The sequence below is a fragment of the Neopelma chrysocephalum genome, unplaced genomic scaffold, assembly GCF_003984885.1.
Source record: "Neopelma chrysocephalum unplaced genomic scaffold, ASM398488v2 Primary Assembly neopelma1_59, whole genome shotgun sequence".
Lineage (NCBI taxonomy): Eukaryota > Metazoa > Chordata > Aves > Passeriformes > Pipridae > Neopelma > Neopelma chrysocephalum.
Genome location: NW_020897714.1, coordinates 13036083 through 13054609, shown reverse-complemented (window position 1 = coordinate 13054609; position 18527 = coordinate 13036083). Strand labels below are relative to the sequence as shown.

Below are 18527 nucleotides of genomic sequence, written 5' to 3'. Positions count from 1 at the left end.
TTTGTTTTCCTTTTTATTATGGAGCATCTACACAAAGAGTAGGTTCCACAGTTGAAATTTGTATACTTAAGGGAATGCTGTCAATATAATAAACGTAGATTTGTGGCATACTACTTCTTGCATTTCTCTGTTTAAAGGAGAACATCGAGGAAAATTTGATTTTGTATGTGAATTATGCATTTTGTAGTGCAAAGAAGCTGATGGAGGGGAAAAATGTATAAGCTCAGACTTAAAACTATGCTCTGCTTTTGTCGGACACTGCACATGTGAATCTTGGAGGTTGTGAGCAGATGAACAAGTTACTGTGAAATAACATCAAGGGTGAATTGTCCATGTAGACTGAGGAAGGACTCGTGCCTCTTGTCATGCAAGGGCAAACATATGGCACACCACAAAGTTCGCTTACCAGCTTAGACTTGTGACAACATGTTTATTGACCTGGACCTTTGTTATTACAGCTTGTTAGTTTACCACTTTCGATGGAGAAAGTGCCTTCTGCTTTGTTCCCAGTTTAGTCTTACTGCTCAGCTTTAGAGAAATACCTGTTTTAGTCAACATTGTCAGGCCCTGGCTGTCTTATTTCCGTTGGTGGAATCAGGTTTGAGAATTGGCTTTTGTGTTTAAGGCTTTCAGTGTTGTCCCCTTCCTCCTTTTGTGAAAAGGGCAAAATATAGAGAAGTTCAGTAAGTTATCATCATAAACAAATGGGCTTAAAAAGAGAAGGTTACAGCCTCCTTCTGCTCAGTGGATTTGGTGGAAGAGGCTGTGGAGAAGGCGATGGAGCACACACTCATCAAGTTTTCAGATGACTGTTTGTTTTATTATCAGATTGTAAAACTAGCAATCAGATTAGCTGTTTTGCTTCTTTTAAAAAACACAAAGATTCTCATTTTCCCCAAAAGAAATAAAAATTGCAAAAGCATGTGGGCATCTGCCTCTCAAGACATTCTTCTTCCATCCAATAGAGTAATCTTTCTTTAAGGATATTGTTTTAAGGATAACTTGGATATTGCCTAAATTTTCTGTAAGCCTTCCTGCATTTTTATGTCGGGCAATTAAATTTCATTTTCTGCTTAAATAATTTTTTCTCACTTTTTGTTGTTTATTTTTGTTTTCAGGCTTCCTTAAGCCAGACTTAATATCGATAGAATGAAAAAATTTAAGAGGAGACTTTCCTTAACCTTGCGGGGAAGCCAGACCATTGATGAATCACTGTCTGAGCTGGCAGAACAAATGACAATTGAAGAAAACAGCAGCAAAGATAACGGTAAGCATGTCTTTCACTTTGTAGAAAATGTAAGAATTTTGTCAGGCCCCACTCAAGTGAGTGTTGCTGGGGTTTATTTTAGTTTTCACAGCTGCAGGGACTTCCTTCCTAACCATTTCTTTTGGTTTATCTTATATTCAACTGCCCTGGTTATTTCAACAAGTTGATATTTATCAAAATATCAAAAAATATCAATATTTATCAAAAATATCAAAACAGCTATTTATCAAAAGCTACCTAAATTTATCTTTTTATGTCATGTGCAGCAAGGCTCACAGATGCTCTTTCACTAAACAAACCCATTGTATGAATTTACTGGGTCTCATATCAGCTCATATGGCTTCAAATTGAGTCTTTTCTCAAAATCATTATTTAGTAATATGATTGATACTAATTGCTTAAGTATTATACATAAAACTGTTTACCTTCCCATTGGTGGTGCAGGGCACCAGTCTGAATTCTGTCATCTCTTCACTTCTCTCAGTCGTACTTCTCTTCACCAATATCAGGGTGACTAGAAACATTCAGGATACACAGGGGCAAGTTGGTTATCTTACATAAGTCTTTGGCTGATCCCATAAACATACTAGCTGCTGTAAAGTCCACATTAATGATACAGCTTTTGAATGCAATCTGCAGTAATAATAACTGGAAGAGGTTTTGTTGCTTGTTCTGTTTCCTGGGCTGAAGCATTTAAGTCATATTTCATCTTCAGTGCTGACTAGTGTTATTTTTTACTCTGCTGACATCTAAGATTTTTCTCAATTATCAAGTGGTCTGGATTTTATTTTTCCCCCACTTCACAGCAATGAATAATTCTGAATTTTCCCACTGAAAACTGACAGAGCCAGGAAATTTGAGCAGAGGTAGAGGCAATGGAATTTGCCTTTTAGACATTTAAAACCCCATTCTAGATAAGTTGCATACCAAGGTTTTGGAAGTTGTATTTACCATTTTTTGCCCTTAATCCCTGGTATATTCATGCTTTTGTCCTGTTTTTGTCATAGGCCATGCCCAGTATTTTGGGAAACAAGGTTTATTACAACTTTTTACATGTTGATAAAACAGGTCTACTCTGAAGCAACAATTACAGTATTTTTGCACTGATATCTACTAAGTCCTTTCTGAGACACTGAGTTGTCCCTCATGATTTTATTTGTATTCACCTTAGTTAATGATGCATATTGTCTTCAGACCTGTATATACTTCTGCAAGATTGATTTCATTGTGTAAATAAGTGCTAGGAAAACTATTTTCACACTAAGAAATGAGCATGAAAAATTGTTACCAGCATCAGTGAATGTAGTGGACTGGGTTGCTGAATTGATTCATTTGAAAACTGAATTCAGGAAGAATAAAAGCATTTTACTTTAAACTGGACCATGTCCTGGCTGTCAGCGCAAGGGACAGCGAACACAATAACTCGTTTACGGAAGTGTGAGCTTATGCCATCTTAAATCATGTGTGAATCCATTTGTGACTTGTAATATTTATCTGAGAATTATCCCAAACAGCAATACTTAGATGTCTTCTGCATACTTGTTGCCAAACTGTGACAAGCAACTTCTCAGCAGATACTTAAAGTGATAAAAATACAATTCAAGAAAATGTTTCTAATTGCAAACTTTTTATTTAGCTTTTAGCACTCCTTTTATTTTGCTTTCCATGTTATTTAACTGGCCAAAAGGAACCTCATATGCTAATATTGTGATACATTACATGCTATGCTTATACATGCAGAATGTTGTTGATGCCTTAGTAGAGTCTTTTTGGATGCATTCGAGGTGGTGTTGGTCCTCTCGAAAGAAGAAGAAATATAAACTGTACTTTTGCTGTGTGTAATCTTTATTCATCATTTTCTGTCACTAAAAAAAGTTTTACTGACACTTGCTACCTTTTTTTGGATTCTTACAGAATGCATTTATTAGTATCTGTCCTATCTTTGATCTTGCAGAGATGAACAGGATACTACATTATGGATTTTTATTTTCCTTTGTTTTTCCTTTCCAGCCCTTCTTTTCTTAGAAAGTAGGGTTGGAAAATGCTTGCTAGTGCTGCTTTTCTAAAGGAAGCTCTAACTTTCCCACAGATGAAGGTATTTTGGAAAGAGTAGGGTTTGGGCAATGAAAAGTGCTGGAAAAACAGTCAAGTAATGAGTTCTCTCTTCTGGTGAAAGACAAGTTTGGTAGAGAACATAGCCTGGAAAAAAATCCTTCAGTGGGCATTTAAAAAAATTGCTTACAAAGGATTGCTTAAATGAGGATGGTTTGCCTTGGCATCTTATAAAATCAGAGTGGTAAGAAGCCTGTACTAACTCTAAATATCCTGCTGGGACACATGAGAGGATGTAGTCTCTTGAGGAATATTTTATAAAGTGATAGCTGCATTAAGATCTTGAAAGTGCATCCTTTACTGCGACGGTGCGGGTCTCAGAAGGCAGGAGTAACCGTCTCCTTAGTTCTGCTTTTAGGAACAAACAGCTCCTTTACCTTGTGGAACAGAGAAACCCAAATGTGCCCAGTTTACAGGCTTTGAATCTGCTCTTAAAGAAACTTTAAAAGCACAGTTTAAAAACTTTAAAACGCATGCCAATATCTTGATCTAGAGAGAATCAAAGCCAGGGATACAAATAGCCTTCAGAAAGTGGTTCTTCATATATGCTTTATTTTCAAGCATTAGTACATCATCAACTTGAGAAGTGAGAGTTGAAGGGCATTACAACTGTGCATTTTATGCCAGAAGTCAAGGCTAGATGCTGAACACTAAAGACCTTTACAGCAGCATTTCGTTCCAGTGTTGTTATCCAATTTTGTTTTATTTTTTTTCTTTCTAGCAAATTGCTCATCTTGTCTCCTGTCATTCCATGCTGATGGCTGTGTTCACTGAAGGTTATAATTTTATACATGCTAGCTTTTTTCCTTCCTAGGAAACAGCTGTGTTAATGGACTGTAGAGATTGTAGAGACTATGTCCATAGAAAATCACATCTGTGCTGACCTAGAATCCGCGCTCATGTCCATCTGATTTTCACATACATATCCCGTAAAATCTTTAAAATAAAGTTCCAGTTGAGTGCTGTCATTCCAGGTGTAGATCACTTGTACGTAGTACCAGGGACCTTTCCTCATGATCACCCTTTTGCAATAACCTGTGTTGTTCAGTTCCCTGTCAAATGTTTCTTCTCCCAAACAATTGTCTGTGATTTCAAATAACTGTTGGTCCCATCCAGAGGCCCACCTTGTCATTAGCTCCAGCTTTGAGTGGGTTGTTTCAAGAGTGAAAGAACAGTACTCCTAATGCAGAACAAATTGTCCCATTTGTAGTTCACAGACATAAAAATAGATACATAACTTTTCATTTCTTTGCAGGACATTGATACCACTGAATCAGCTAACCTTTTGTATGCAATCTCATTTCATATGCAGCCTCCTTCATCATGTGATGTCAGTACAGTCTCAGTATGCATCACTCATCCATGAGCAGCAAAATGGGATTAGCAGGGATCAACCCACATTGTTCATTGCAGTAGCACAGAGCTATTGCACTGAATGTAGAATAACCATTAGTTTTGGGGTTTTTTGAACACCATCAAATTATTTAGTGACCAGAAACCTATATATAATTAAATCTTCCTTACAAATTATGTTCATCGTAATTGGCTTCTGGGTGAGGAAGCATTGCCAAATCGTATGCATAAACCATAAAAATAAAGTGACCGGTGAAATGCATAATAATACATCTGAAGCCTTATGAACTGTGGACTGTATAAAGTATACTTCGGGCTAGCCTTTTAGCTAAGTACAAAAGCTTTTCATGGTCTCTGATGTTTCAACATATAAAATCAATTAGGTGGATTTGTTGTTTACTTTTCATTCTGCCATATTTTCATTCAGCATACTAACAATGTGCCGGCTTGCTTTTTTAATTCTAGGTTCTACCTTAATATATGTATTCAGATTAATATTAAAAATACCAAATGGTAATTTGTAGAAGTTGATGAGTAAATTTGCTCCTGAAATTTTTCTTTACCAATGACATACTAATATAATTTGGCTAGAAGTAATATCCAAATCACGCATATTTTAAGCCTAATTCAGTGTAAAATTTATGCAAATACTTTAAATACATATGGTCTCTAATAAAAGCAGAAAATGTGGCTGTATTGTCTAATGTTATGAATTGCTTTATCACAAACTCCAAGCAGGCTTTTAATAACAATTGCAAGACGTGTTCCAAAATATGTCCACAGCTCTTACATTTATATGTAAGTAACTTGGAAAGCATTCTATTTTGTCAAATTTTGTTTTTATATATAGATAAATACACACACACACAATAAATGAAACAAGTGAGGTTCTGATAGAAATGGCTATATGAATTTGTAGAATAATATTTATCCCCATTTAGTCTGTTTTAACTCGGTGATGTGATCATAGGATCCATTCTCACGAACACTTGCATAATTTTTTTGTAATTTTACAGGTGTGAGTAATAATGGAAGGATCAGCTACGGTAAAGTGCGTAAGTGTTTTTTAGGTTTAAGGCATTAATGACTAGTTAATACTCTGATAAGAGGGGTGAATGTTTATAAAAATTGACACATTGCGATACTGTCTCGGAACATCCAAATGCCTTTGTAGCTGTAATCATGTCATCTCATTAACAGAGCTGAGAAACTCCCATTCCATCTGCTTTGTGTGATTTCTTGAGCATGGAAGTAAAACAGTGTGTTGCAACATATTTTCAAGACAATGTTCTTGAATTGAAAATATAAGCATAGAAATGCTTACTGGTAATAAATCAGTACATTTTTTCTGTTGATGTTGGAGGAACGTATCAGTATAAAAATGGGGGGGAGGGGGGAGGGAAGAAATCCCCAGAATTGCTAGAGCTCACTGGAGAGCTGCAGATTACTGCAAGTCACTGGCAGTTGTCACAGCTAAACACTGCACCTTGTACTGTCCCTTACACCATACTGACAGTGTTTTTATTTTAGTCTGTATGTACCCTTATGTGCTATGGTATGCATCCATTTTTATTATTACTGTTCAGTGTAGTTTTTCCATCCCACGTACACTGCACAACATAGTGTTCTTTCTTCCCTTTCTGTTTTGTTTCTTCCCACAAAACCTAGAGGCTCTGTTCATGTGTGGAAGTGCTTATAAAGTGAAATGAGCATGAAAATTCAGTGCCTGAAAGCATGCTGCAGAAACTCGTAGTCTTGGAGGGCTATGTGTAGGTCTTGTCCACTCAAAATTGTTCTCCTTCACAAGTAGAATACAGGTTTGGCAGGAGAACATGATGTTTAGATGCAGAAGTGGACTCTCTAAATACACCAAATTTCTGTTAGCGTAGGCTCACTGATATATATGTAGAGATTTGTTCTCAAATGGTGCTCAGATGGAGTTTCTAAGTACAGAAAAGTAAACCACACATGACTAGCCAACACAATTTATTTCTGAAAGTAGGGCAAAAAGGAGCCGGATCCTCTGTTTCCTGATTTGGTTGGCAGCGTGGTCTCACAGATGTTTGCATTGGGAGTTACAGGGTAGTTGTGTGTGTGGATGCAAGGATAGAGGCCAGGGATGCTTGTATCTTGGCTATGATGCTGACTCACATTGATTTAAATTGTAGCTAAAACAGTTTTCTGAAGGATTTGGTGTAGTGTGATGCTTTCTGCAGTTACGATTTTAAACTGATGGTTTGCTATGCTTATATGATTTGAGGTACAGAACTACCATGCCTGTGTTCCAGTGCAGATTCTGATGTGTGAAAATACTGCCTGAGAATTATCTTCTAAACACTATGAAATACGTAAATCTCAAAGGCAGGTTTTTGGCTTTGAATATATTTCACTTGATTGTAATCTTTGTCCTGGTATCCAGACCAGAGGCAAAACCTCACTGCATGTGAAGTCAACTCTGAAAGGCTTTTTTTAGTGTTTTTTTTTTAGATGGCTTGATCTCATTCCTTGCCTTGTGTATTATCTCTTGGTTTTGTAGTTTAAACAGAAGCCTTGGAAAAATGTCTGCCCTTTTTGTCTCAAATTAAAAAATAAAGTTTACAGGACATTACAGTGCCATTTTAGTAATTGATGTACTTCATTTCTCATCGAAGGTTGAAGACCATGTTTCTCTGGGTTTCTGTCAGCATATTTCTTCACATGTGCTGCCAAATATTTTTTGCCCTGTGTCGTCCAAGTGAAGAATATTTGCTCTGGACATGACTGCTGTGCTCAAATGGATAACTTTGAGCAATGGGAGGAATCCTTTGAGGTTTTGCTAAGTTTTTAATATTTTATTAGTCAATAGTTCAGAGGTTTCATCTTATTATTTAATGAATAAATACTATTTTAAGTGATATTGAGTGGTTGCTCTGTTTTTAGAGTGACTTAATGTTTTCCTGGGTATCACATATTGGAGTCCAAGGAAACAACCCCATAAAATAATGTATAAATACACGGTATTTTGTAGTGTTCCTCATCCAGCTCCTTGAGAGTACATATATAGAAAACGTATTGCTGCTTTGAGTTATTTAAATATATCTTATATGGGAGCTGTCACCTGCAATCAAGTAATTTTACTGAGTGGGTCTGACTGCCTTATAGCAGTATAATTAAGTATTGTACAGTGCAACATGCCAGCTCTAAAATGTCAGAAATTCACCTGCTTACATTCTACACTTTCTGAAGAAATAAAGAGCTTCTTGACAACAGCTTCTTCAACATTTTGTTCAAAATATTTTATATTTCCAGTAAAAAAAACCCAACAGTTTTTATTGCTGAGACACATGTAAAAATTGAGTAATTATTAACAGAGCATACATTCAGATCAGTTAAGTGAATGTGTAGTAGATTATGCCAAAATCTACTGCCAAAGCTATATGACAGTGGCATTTGAGAGGCCTATATAAATAATCTTAAACGGTTGTCATAATGCATCACAAGCTTCATGAATGCAGGGCTGTTTAGAGAATGAATATTTAGTTTCACAAATGTAGATTTTTCACACCTTTTCATTCTCTATCAAAATGGAAAATTAAAAAAAAACAGCCTTGGAAGTTTTCTGGAGCAAGGGTGAGGTCAAGGTGGGTGGAAAAGAAACTGCGTAGAATCCTGACCTATAAAAACCAGTAGCGGGTTCTCGAGACGTTTACTAAGATTTTGTTATGGTTGAACCAGTCCAGAGTCACGTTGCAGCTAAGAGTGGTGAGTGAGGTTCTGCCCCCCCCTTTCTGCCAGCACTCGCTCTGTGTACCCCATGGTGATCTAGTTCTAAAACCTAAATCAAAATTACACTTTTTTTCTGTGGGAGGAGAACCTTGAGCTATGTTTTAGGCAGTGAATTGTGGCAGGCTTGCTGTCGCCCAAAGTTCATCCTTACTTAGAATACGGAACATACCTGGGTTCAGTCCCCATTCTGTACCCAAATCAGCAATCAAATTCTATGTCTCCAGTATAACTTATTTTGATTAGAAAAAACTCCACTTGTGTGCTTTATTTGTATGAAGTTAAAATACATATTTATGTATTGTATGGTTTCCATGTCCAGAATGGATAACAGTCATGGAATAAAATATTTTTTTGCAGACTTAATCAGCTCTGTCAGAGATGTTTGATTTAAGGGATAATGTCGTGCTATATGACAGGTGATTTTGGTTCTTTATTAAAGCTAGCTGAAGCAAATATCATTCCAAAATTTAGGCAGTGAAATCTGAAAAACAGCTTGGTCTTTTTGTCACATAATAGAGATACTCATGGGACATAAAAAAAGAAAGAGGTAGTTGAATATGTGATATTATATATTCATAAAATGTGTTTTAAAATGCATTTACATTCCTAATGAAAACTCTTTCTTTAATCCACCAGCTGACTGATGTGTGACAGTATGTCAGTTGCTGAGGCCTTGCCAAGAAATGACAGGCAATTCTGCAGGCTCTCTGGAGCTCAGATTAAGTAAATCCAGTTAAGTAAATCCAGCACAGGAAAGAAAGTGGTAGTGTAGGTCTTTGTTCTTATAGATGGACAAGGAAAAGAAACATCATGGATTTATTGAAAAATTGCTTAACTCAGGAGTAATTTCAGGTCAGGCCTTGTGGTTAATTTAAATTGCAGTTAAAGGAAAAATCTTTATTAAATACTTGGTTTTAGCTAATTCCTCAGACAGGCTACTTAGTTAGTTATACACACCAATGTTTTACTTGATTCAAAAGACAGTTCCACTTATGTTAAAACATAAATTTATGTAATTTCATAACTGAAAGATTTCAGTGTCTCATTTGAGTTATTTTCTGGGTTTGTATGTTTGTTAGCATTAGTGTTGGCATTATTTCAAACTTAGCAAAGCAGTGGTACCTTACTGGGTACTATATTTTCTTAAAGTATAGGTATATATTCTGAAACAAATCAGTAACATGATGTAGCAACTCTTACAACGTTAGTAAGCCAGGCTTGGTTGTATTTTATACAGTGTTGTCTTTGGATAGTGCTGTTGTATTTATTTTGGGTCATGCTAATAGTAACGGAAGTTTGAGTGATAGAAAGTGAGAAATACAAGACAATTATCCAAATGAAATAAACGGTCAGCTCAGCATTCACCAGACTTGAAAATCGAGTAATACAACACTGCATAATCACCATGCATTGCCCAATCTTCAGCCTTGCTGAAGGTGCACACTTCAACAAGATAACGTGAACATGGCATTAAAAAAGGGGTGTGTATGTTTTTATAGATATAAAATTAATGTGTTTATATAGATATAAAATTTTTTTTTTGTAAAAAACGTTCAGGGACTTTGAAAATAAATACATGTGGTCATCCTGTACATCAGTATAATACTTACATAATTTATGATACATAATTTATATTCTCATTGAGAATGTTAACTTTTTCCACACTTCAAGACTGGATTTGTGTGATAGTTTAGTAGTCTGCATAAGAAATGTAAGAGTTGAAATGGCATTTCTTGAAAGATGAGTCAAAGATCGCATGATTTTTTAGCCAAAATAAGAAGAGAATATAATAACAACCAACGAAATACAGTTTAAAAAGAACCACTGAGAAGTCTCTGCTTCAGCTTCTTTCCATAAGTTTGGAATTACAAATTATAGAGCAGGGTAAGGAAAGAGAGCTAGAGATAAATAACAAGACCCTTGCTGGAATGATTGTGGCAGTAAGAGCCAACACGAGTGAACTGCCCAGGTGCTGCAGAAGTCTCGTGCTGTAAGGACAGCTGGAGTTCTACCTGTCTGTTCTCCAGTCTCTGAGGATGACATTTGAGGGCAAGTCTAAGATTAGAGCTCAAAATATAACATCATTTCCCCAGAGAACTGTACTGGTTTCTAGTTCAGAGCCTTCCTGAACTAGGCAAGTCTCTGTGTGGTTAGTAACTCTGAGCAGATTTCTTGTTCGGTCTCCACTTGAGCCTTGTAAGTTCTGATAGTTGTAGCATCCTGTGGTGAGGAAACACCACAGACTGCGTGGTGTGAAGAATCATTTTGTGTGCCGTTTGCAACCTGCCACAGCTGGCTCTTTCACTACCCTCCCTCTTGTGCTGAAGGAGGTGGTGGATGCAGCTGATTCCTAAGGGCCCTATTCAGTCCTCCACCAAGTCTGTGCGTTGTATCATACTTCTGCTGGTTTAATTTGTATGAGAGAGGAAGACCAGAACTGTGCACAATACCAAAATGCAAGTAGATCCATACACTTGCACCGTGAATTTTCTGGTGTTTTTTTACTCTCCTTTTAATTTCCATCATTCATTTTGACTGTGGCTGAATATTAAAGCAATAGCAGCATGAAAATACCTACTGTGCTGCTGGAGACACCTCCGTCATGTCAGCTAAGCCTTTGAGTGGTTACTTAGTACAGTGACACTAAGATAAGGAATGTTTGTGAGTTTTATATAGGGAACCATTTTTTTAAAGGCAAATCAAACCTATAATCACAGAGATAAAATTATAGGAAGCAGTTTATAGATGTATGTAGTATATGCATTTAACTTTTACAGTGTCACGTGGAATAAGTAATAGATTCTATTAAAAAAATTATGAGGAATTTGCTGCCTGCTGCCCTCGGATAAACATGCTGTTGAAGGAACACAAGAAGGAAGCTTATACCATGCTTAGGTCAAAAGAGATGATGCAAAGTATTAGAAACGTAAATAAGCATTTGGGACAGAGATGTGCAGAATTTTGAAGACCCTGATTATACTTCATGAGGATATACATGGATGTGTGGTGAATTTTTCATCGTGTTCACTCACTTTGAAGCTGTATTTATGAAGGATGGTAACTGAAGGATGCAGGCAGGTTTATAACAGTGTTGACATGTCGTTTCACATTCGGTTTTCTGCCTGCAGCATGTTTTTTTCCCAGGTTTTTAATTTTTTTTTTTTTCTGCAGCAGCTGAGTTAGTCTTTTCTTGGTGTTTCTTTTTGATTTTTTTGTGTTTGGGGTTTTTTTTGTCTCACTGTGTTATACGTGTTTATTTGCAAAAATCTGTTGCATAATTATTTCTTAAAGTCACTGCCCTGTCCTTGGATAGTTCCGTGTACTTCTATCTCTTTGCTTCAGACTAGTCATAGTAATATATCCACAAGGTTTTTGTATATGTGGGGAGAGAGTGGGTTCCCATCAGGATCCTGCTTTTATTAGAATAGTAGGTATTTCTTGCTGTTATTTTCCTTCACCGTTGAAATTCTGCTTTCCATACAAAATTTTCTCCTAGCTATATTATTCTTCTTACTTTATTTTGGAAGGGAAAGCAAGATTTTGGGATCCCTGCATGTGGGAATATAAGTTGGGGTGATGAAATGGCATCCCAGACTACTCCCTGTCCCAGTAGGCACAAGTGGAGTTCTGAGAAGATCCTGTCTGTGGTACACTCTGGGAGCACTGGCTCCAGTAACATCTTGGTGGGTGCTGCTCCGTTCAGTAGCACTACTCGTGCTGAGGTTGCTCAATGCGTGGCTGCTGCGTTTTCTGTCTTCAAATAGTACCAAACGACACAAATCTGTAATGTTAATAAGAATCAAATGATGGGAAAATAAAATTAATTGAATCACAAGTGTTTTTTGGGCATATCTTCTGGTCTTTACCCTAGTACAGGGACAGTGCTTGCATGTAGCTGCCAAATGACTCTGATCTCTTTTTCTGAAGTGAGAGTATTTCTCCTTTATTTTCTTGTATGAATGACTTCATTGGCAGTTCTGATAAGTCCAGTTTTGTGACAGTCAATGCAAGCTGACATCTGTTCTGCTTCTTCTTGGGGTAGAAAAATCCTCTTGTGTTTTTACAGTTAGTCTGCTTCTAGTACCATGTCGATCCTTTGAGTGCTAGTCCGTGTGTGCACAGTCAGGTTACTGAGAGGACATGAACACTCTATTTCTGTGCACACTTGTAAATAAGATTTTAAAATTTATAACATTTTATCTTTTTAGAAAATGTTTATCAGTAACAATAACTTTTACAAAAATCTCAAAATCCTGGTTTTAAGTATTAAGTACTATGAACTGTCTGAAGTACAATCCAGTAGAAAGGCAAAATAACAAATTGAACACTTAGTTTTTCTGATATCCTGTAAGTTAATAACTTTAATTATGACATGACAGCTCTGGTAGGTATAGACAGGTATGTTTACTTCTAAGGGCGCCCAATAGCAAGACCTTGCTACTAGTGACACGCGAGAATTTTGAGAGGGAGAATGTTTGCAAAGGCTTGCAGTTGAATTTGCTCATCATAGTTGATCTAACAGCTGTTCTGTTTAAATTATAGTAAAGATTAAACATTGTGCAGTAAAACAGTAGAAAATAATTACAGTGTTCCAATTTTCTTGAAGTTCTAAGAGTGTACATTCAGCGCATTTACTCATCCAGCATCAGAGTGACAGAATTTAGTAAAATTAAATTTGCATAATACTTAATGCCATGTTTTGTACTCATTTGTTAATAGAGAAATGGCAGTAGTATGATGGTCTACTGTTAGCATGAAAGATAATCTTACCAGACTGGTGATTTCTTGTTTAGTAACTGGTTTTTTTCTTTTTCTTTTTTTTCCTTCTGGCATGTTCCTGACACTCCTACTTGCTTGTGGCAATGAATATTTTGATCCTTGTGAATTGTAGAGCCTATTGTGAAGAATGGCAGGCCTCCAACATCTCACAGCATGCACTCGTTTCTGCACCAATACACAGGATCTTTCAAGAAGCCCCCTTTACGGAGACCACATAGCGTCATAGGGGGCAGCCTCGGCTCCTTCATGGCAATGCCCAGAAATGGGAGCAGATTAGGTAATTTCCTACATTGTTTGTTTAAATGAAGTTTTCTGTGAAAAGTAATGTTTGTATTGATTCTTAGCAAGAGATATGCTTATTCTAATGCTTTAATAAATCTCTGGGTATGCAGTAATTTTTTCTGCAATTGTTTGAGAATTTTGTTTTTGAGGCACTGAGTGTCTCCTAAGATTTTCAGGAAGAAAGCAATCAGAAGAACACACAGAAATCACTCATGAATTTTTGACAAGTTGCAATGTTACAAAAGTTACAAAATATTCTTTCTAAATGCTTTGCAAGGAACCCGTATGTCCATCTCAATTAAGCATTGGCAAGAAGTATAATAAATGTTATATGTTAAAAACAGAGAATAATCGTCCTATATGTGGAATTTAAAAAAAACTGGTGTATTACTTCACATTATTATAAGGAAAAAATGTTTTTTCAATGACAAATTAAGACTACTCAACTATAATTATCTTTTTGTTGTGCTCCCGAGGTATATTTGTGCTTCTGTAGAGCAAAAAAGTTGTGAAATATTTTCTCTTCTACAAGTAATTTGTCATGTTGCTGCCTCCAGTCACCATTAATACTTTACCCTGCTTTTATGTTATTTTAAATTATGCTTAATTAATTGATTCTAGAAAATGAGAGCAAGTCACAGCTTAATTAGAATTTTATGATTTTTTCAATCTTCTGCCCTCCTTTAGAAGTGTGTGATAAACTGATCTTCAAGATTAAGCTATGAATCTTCAAGATAGTAGTCAAACCACTTATACCCTCCTCTGCTGTAATATCACTCATCATTTTCAAAAACATGCCTTTTTACTGCTTGTGCTACCATTCAAACTGAATCTGTCTTCTTCAAACTGTCCTCTTGAATTGACTATAGCAGCTGTTATCACACAAGAAAATGGGTATTAGTGTGCACAGTTTGACTGCTATATCAATTCCTGATTTCACTCAAGTACTGTACACAGTATTTTTTTTTCATTTTTTCCAAGCCAGTCTTTAGTTAACTTGCCAAGAATCTAACAGGAAGACAAAGTTTAAAAAAATTATTGTGTACTTAAATTTGTCAAACTAGATAAATATAAACTGTGTACAGGAACAGCAGAGATGTTTTTGGGTACAGAGATGCTTGTACTCTTGTACTTGTGTGTTGACTTTACCATCATTCTCTTAACATTTTGAGAGACGGTAAATTTACCAGTGTAAATTTACACTGGTGACTTATTCCTCTCCAGAATTTCACTTCCTCTTCACAAACTTCAAATGAGCTTTGCAAAAGGAAAATTCATACACAGAATCACAGAATATTCTGAGTTGGAAGGGATCCGCAAGGATCATCGAGACCAACTCTGAAGTGAATGTCCCATAACAGTTTTTGTTTTCGTTTAACGATCCTTCAGTTTTCTCCAAAGCTTTTTTTTTCATTTGAAAAATATACTAATATGTAAGTATTGTGGAAGAATGACATTAGTTTTATTTTTCTCAGATGATCACATTTTATAGGTGAACCATTGTTTAAATAGCATGCGTGATTTGAATATGTTAGTCTGTACAAAGTGTTATAATAACATGTTTTAAATAGCTACAGATTGCTGTACAGTTTGTAATTTTGTTGAAGTAGTATGGAATAGGTGCACAGAATGTATCATAGAATCACAGAATGGTTTGGGTTGAAAGATCACCTAGTTCCAACCTCCCTGGAGGTTGCCATGAGCAGGGACACCTTTCACTGGACCAGGTTCTTTTTGTGTATGTTAAAAAACCTCTTTTTGCTTTGGATATGATGATGCCAATTTTTTACTCCTTATTTGATGAAAATGTAAGCTACTTTTACATGCTATACAGTGGTAGAAAACACAAGTACAAGTATATGCAAGCATAATTACTCTTTCTGCTCCTTTTGTTCCTGCCATGTTAGAATGGTTATTGCTCAGCAGGAAGCTGAGGTTTTGCCTGTTGGGATAATGACATCACAAATGAAACAAGTCAAATATACTAAGCTACATGAAACTGTTATTTTCTTTGCTTTCTTCATCTGTCCTCTTTTCTTTACAGTTTTTCCTCTATTTCATAGGTAGAAAAATGCGGTCAGAGAGATATTCTAGAAATATCAAAAAATGATGGCAGTTAAAGGATGATTATTTGGTTAAGAAAAACAGATGAAACTGAAACCTGCCACAAGTGCGTCTTCATGGCTGCTTGTTTTTGAATAAGATTTTCAACATAATTCATTGAAAAGTCAAGGACTGTTTTGGAGTTTTGTTTGCTTTTTGAGCATTGTGCTTGAGTTCCTGCAGTTGTGGTAACGTGTAAAATCCCTGCTTTTGCCAGTCGAGCTGATATAGTAATGGAGAAGTTTTCATTGTCATAATTATTAAATGAAAGGAATGAGGTTCCCGTACAGTTTTTGTAGTTTGGTAACATTAACAGCAAAGGCAATTTCTATGGCCTTCCTCAATTTGAATCCTGTTATTAGTGAAACTAATCTTAAAATGTAGTTACTTCATAGAAAAGTAAGCTTTGGAAAAGTGTGCCTTGGAAGGAATCCAAAATGCAAGTCACGTGATTATTTTTGTAATAATTTGAAATAAGGTGGAAAGATCATACAGTCTGACTCAGTACTGACTAATTAGTGCCTTTGATTATGGCTCACTTGGAGGAGTTCTCCTTTGCTGCACTGTAGGTTCCCTGTATTAATTTCTTCTGCGGTGTTTTCCTTGCACACCCTGAAATGAGGACTTCTCTGAAATGAGGACAGCCTTTTCTGAATTGAGGACAGCCTTTTCCTTTAAATGTACTTCCATAGTTACCCTGTTACATTGTAGTCATCTACAGTCATCTATGGCCATTACATGGCCATACTGGATATTTAATAAGATCTGTAGAGTACATTGAAATAAACACCTGTGTAAGAGAATGGCTTTGATATTCAGTGAAAGCAGTTCAATACATTATTGAATGTTTAAAACCTCAGAAGACCATTGCAAGTAGGCTCTGATGCAGAAGAACTTATCTATAGAAAAGCTTAGTGAAATTAAGGAAATATTTGCATGATTTTCGTCATTGCTTAATCAGATGTCATCATGCACCTGTGTAAAAATTATTAAAATGTCTAGGTTAATGCCTTAGTCTGGGGTTTATGCTATTAAAATAATGAACGTTAGTCTCTACTAATGCCTTTTTACTTGAATAAAATAAAAAGATGAATTTATATTAGATGATGACACAGTCAAATTATTCTTAAAAAGCTTAAAATTATATCTATTTAGAAAATAATTAAAACATCTGCAAACCCTTACAGATAAGAGCAGTTGGGTATTTAGCCCACTGGAAACTCAGGCATGCGCTTAATGATACGTTTTTGGATGCTACAGCCAGTATCCTGCTTAAGCCCGCTTGGTTATGGGTATGTAGCTTATCCAGACTTACCAGAATTAATCAAATCACAACAGTGTTCAAAATCATCATCTTATATAAGTCTGAAATACTGAATTTTTAGACTTGTGTGGTACAGACCACTTTGTCTTCCCATTCCTGATTTGTAAAGGGCAGAATCTCCTTGCAGCTACATTTTCTGTCCCAAATGTATGGGTTTGTGTTACTAGTTCTTGAAATAGTCCTTAGTTGTGTGTCGTTACATAGGTATCTTCTTAGTAGAAGAATTACCTTTGTCAGCTAGAGTGCTCTTTGTAGTTCTGTGCACTGCATTTTGAACTGCCCTTTTTTTTACTAGTAACTTCGTAATACGGATGCTTTTGTGAATTGAACATGAAAAGTATGACAGTATCAGTCCCATAATTACTTTTTAATAAGTGTCAGTCTTTTTAAAAAAGGAAATTATGTAATTGCTCCATGGTTTAAAATACAGTTTTTTAAATGCGGTCTTTAATTTTGTCAGTTTTATTTTGTGGAATTGCTGCGATAACTGTCTCTTACCTAGCTTCCATAAAGAAAATAGACTTTGGGGCCCAATCAATGAGCTTGTGCTAATATGAGGATAAATAGCTTGGGGAACAATTGTCAGTAGCTGCTACACTTCATTTTACAAACAGAATCTCGAGAGCTGTAATTTAAAAGGGGATATTTATTAAATAACTGATACTGTGAATGTGGTCTTTACCAGATACAACAGCACTGTCATAACAGCTTTGCTGCGAACAGTGTTTTCAATTATGCTTTTATATTACTAAAAATAATTTCCCACCATTTGTTAGAGATTTTTAAAAATACAGCTGTCAAGTCACTACAGAGGTTAAGAAAGATTTCTTAGAGATCTGATAAAAAAGAGTCACATTTTGTCTGCTTAGCTTAAAGTTAAGGCTGATCTTTAGGAACCACTTTCTGGAAATCTTTTCCTGTGGTTCAAACAACTATGCCTTTAGAAGCATTGATGAATATTTACCTTGTTTGAAGAGAAAAGATTGCTTCTTATTATGTAAGGAGTGCAGGTTAATTATTCTTATTCAGTCCAAATCTGAGCATGACTTGTACAGAAAATTCTAACGCAGTGTGGATTTTTAATCAAATCCAATATAAATCCACATCACTGCTGGAAAGATTTGTGCATGCGATGCATGCTTAGTTTCTGTGTTTAAGTACAGTATTTTGAGTTAAAATATGTGTTGCTAATGCCTTATGAGTTAATTTTTCTTTTTATATCTGTTCTGTTTTCTGTAAAAGGAAATTCTTTGTACTGAAGAAGAATTTGTTCCTTTGAAGTCTACATGATTCTATGTGAGACAAACTAGACAAGTGAAGATGTGCTGATAAGAAACATTGGCCTAATGGCTTTTTTTCCCCCTAGAAAATCCAGTTTTAATGTTTGTTGATAGTGAAAAAGCTTGCAGTTTCTCTTTTGTTTTGTTTTGGGTTTTTTTTAGTTGCTGTAACGCTTTGCAAATGATAAATATTTTCATGTGTGTTGGTGGTAAGACTGAATTGATCTCTGTGTTTTCCTAATATTAGCATTTTTTTAGGGAT

General features: G+C 35.8%; 1 protein-coding gene across 2 annotated transcripts in view; it reads left to right on the top strand.

Moving 5' to 3' along the window:
* CDK17 (cyclin dependent kinase 17) overlaps positions 1–18527 on the top strand; it is a 90597-nt gene that overhangs the window by 35909 nt on the left and 36161 nt on the right. Inside the window, exons 2-4 of one of the 2 annotated variants that reach the window (XM_027679925.1) lie at positions 1119–1267; positions 5749–5787; positions 13389–13553. In XM_027679925.1, coding sequence (XP_027535726.1) covers positions 1150–1267; positions 5749–5787; positions 13389–13553 — 322 coding nt within the window. In that variant the 5' untranslated portion in view covers positions 1119–1149. The remainder of the gene's footprint in view (positions 1–1118; positions 1268–5748; positions 5788–13388; positions 13554–18527) is intronic. The other variant, XM_027679926.1, reaches the window with a different exon arrangement.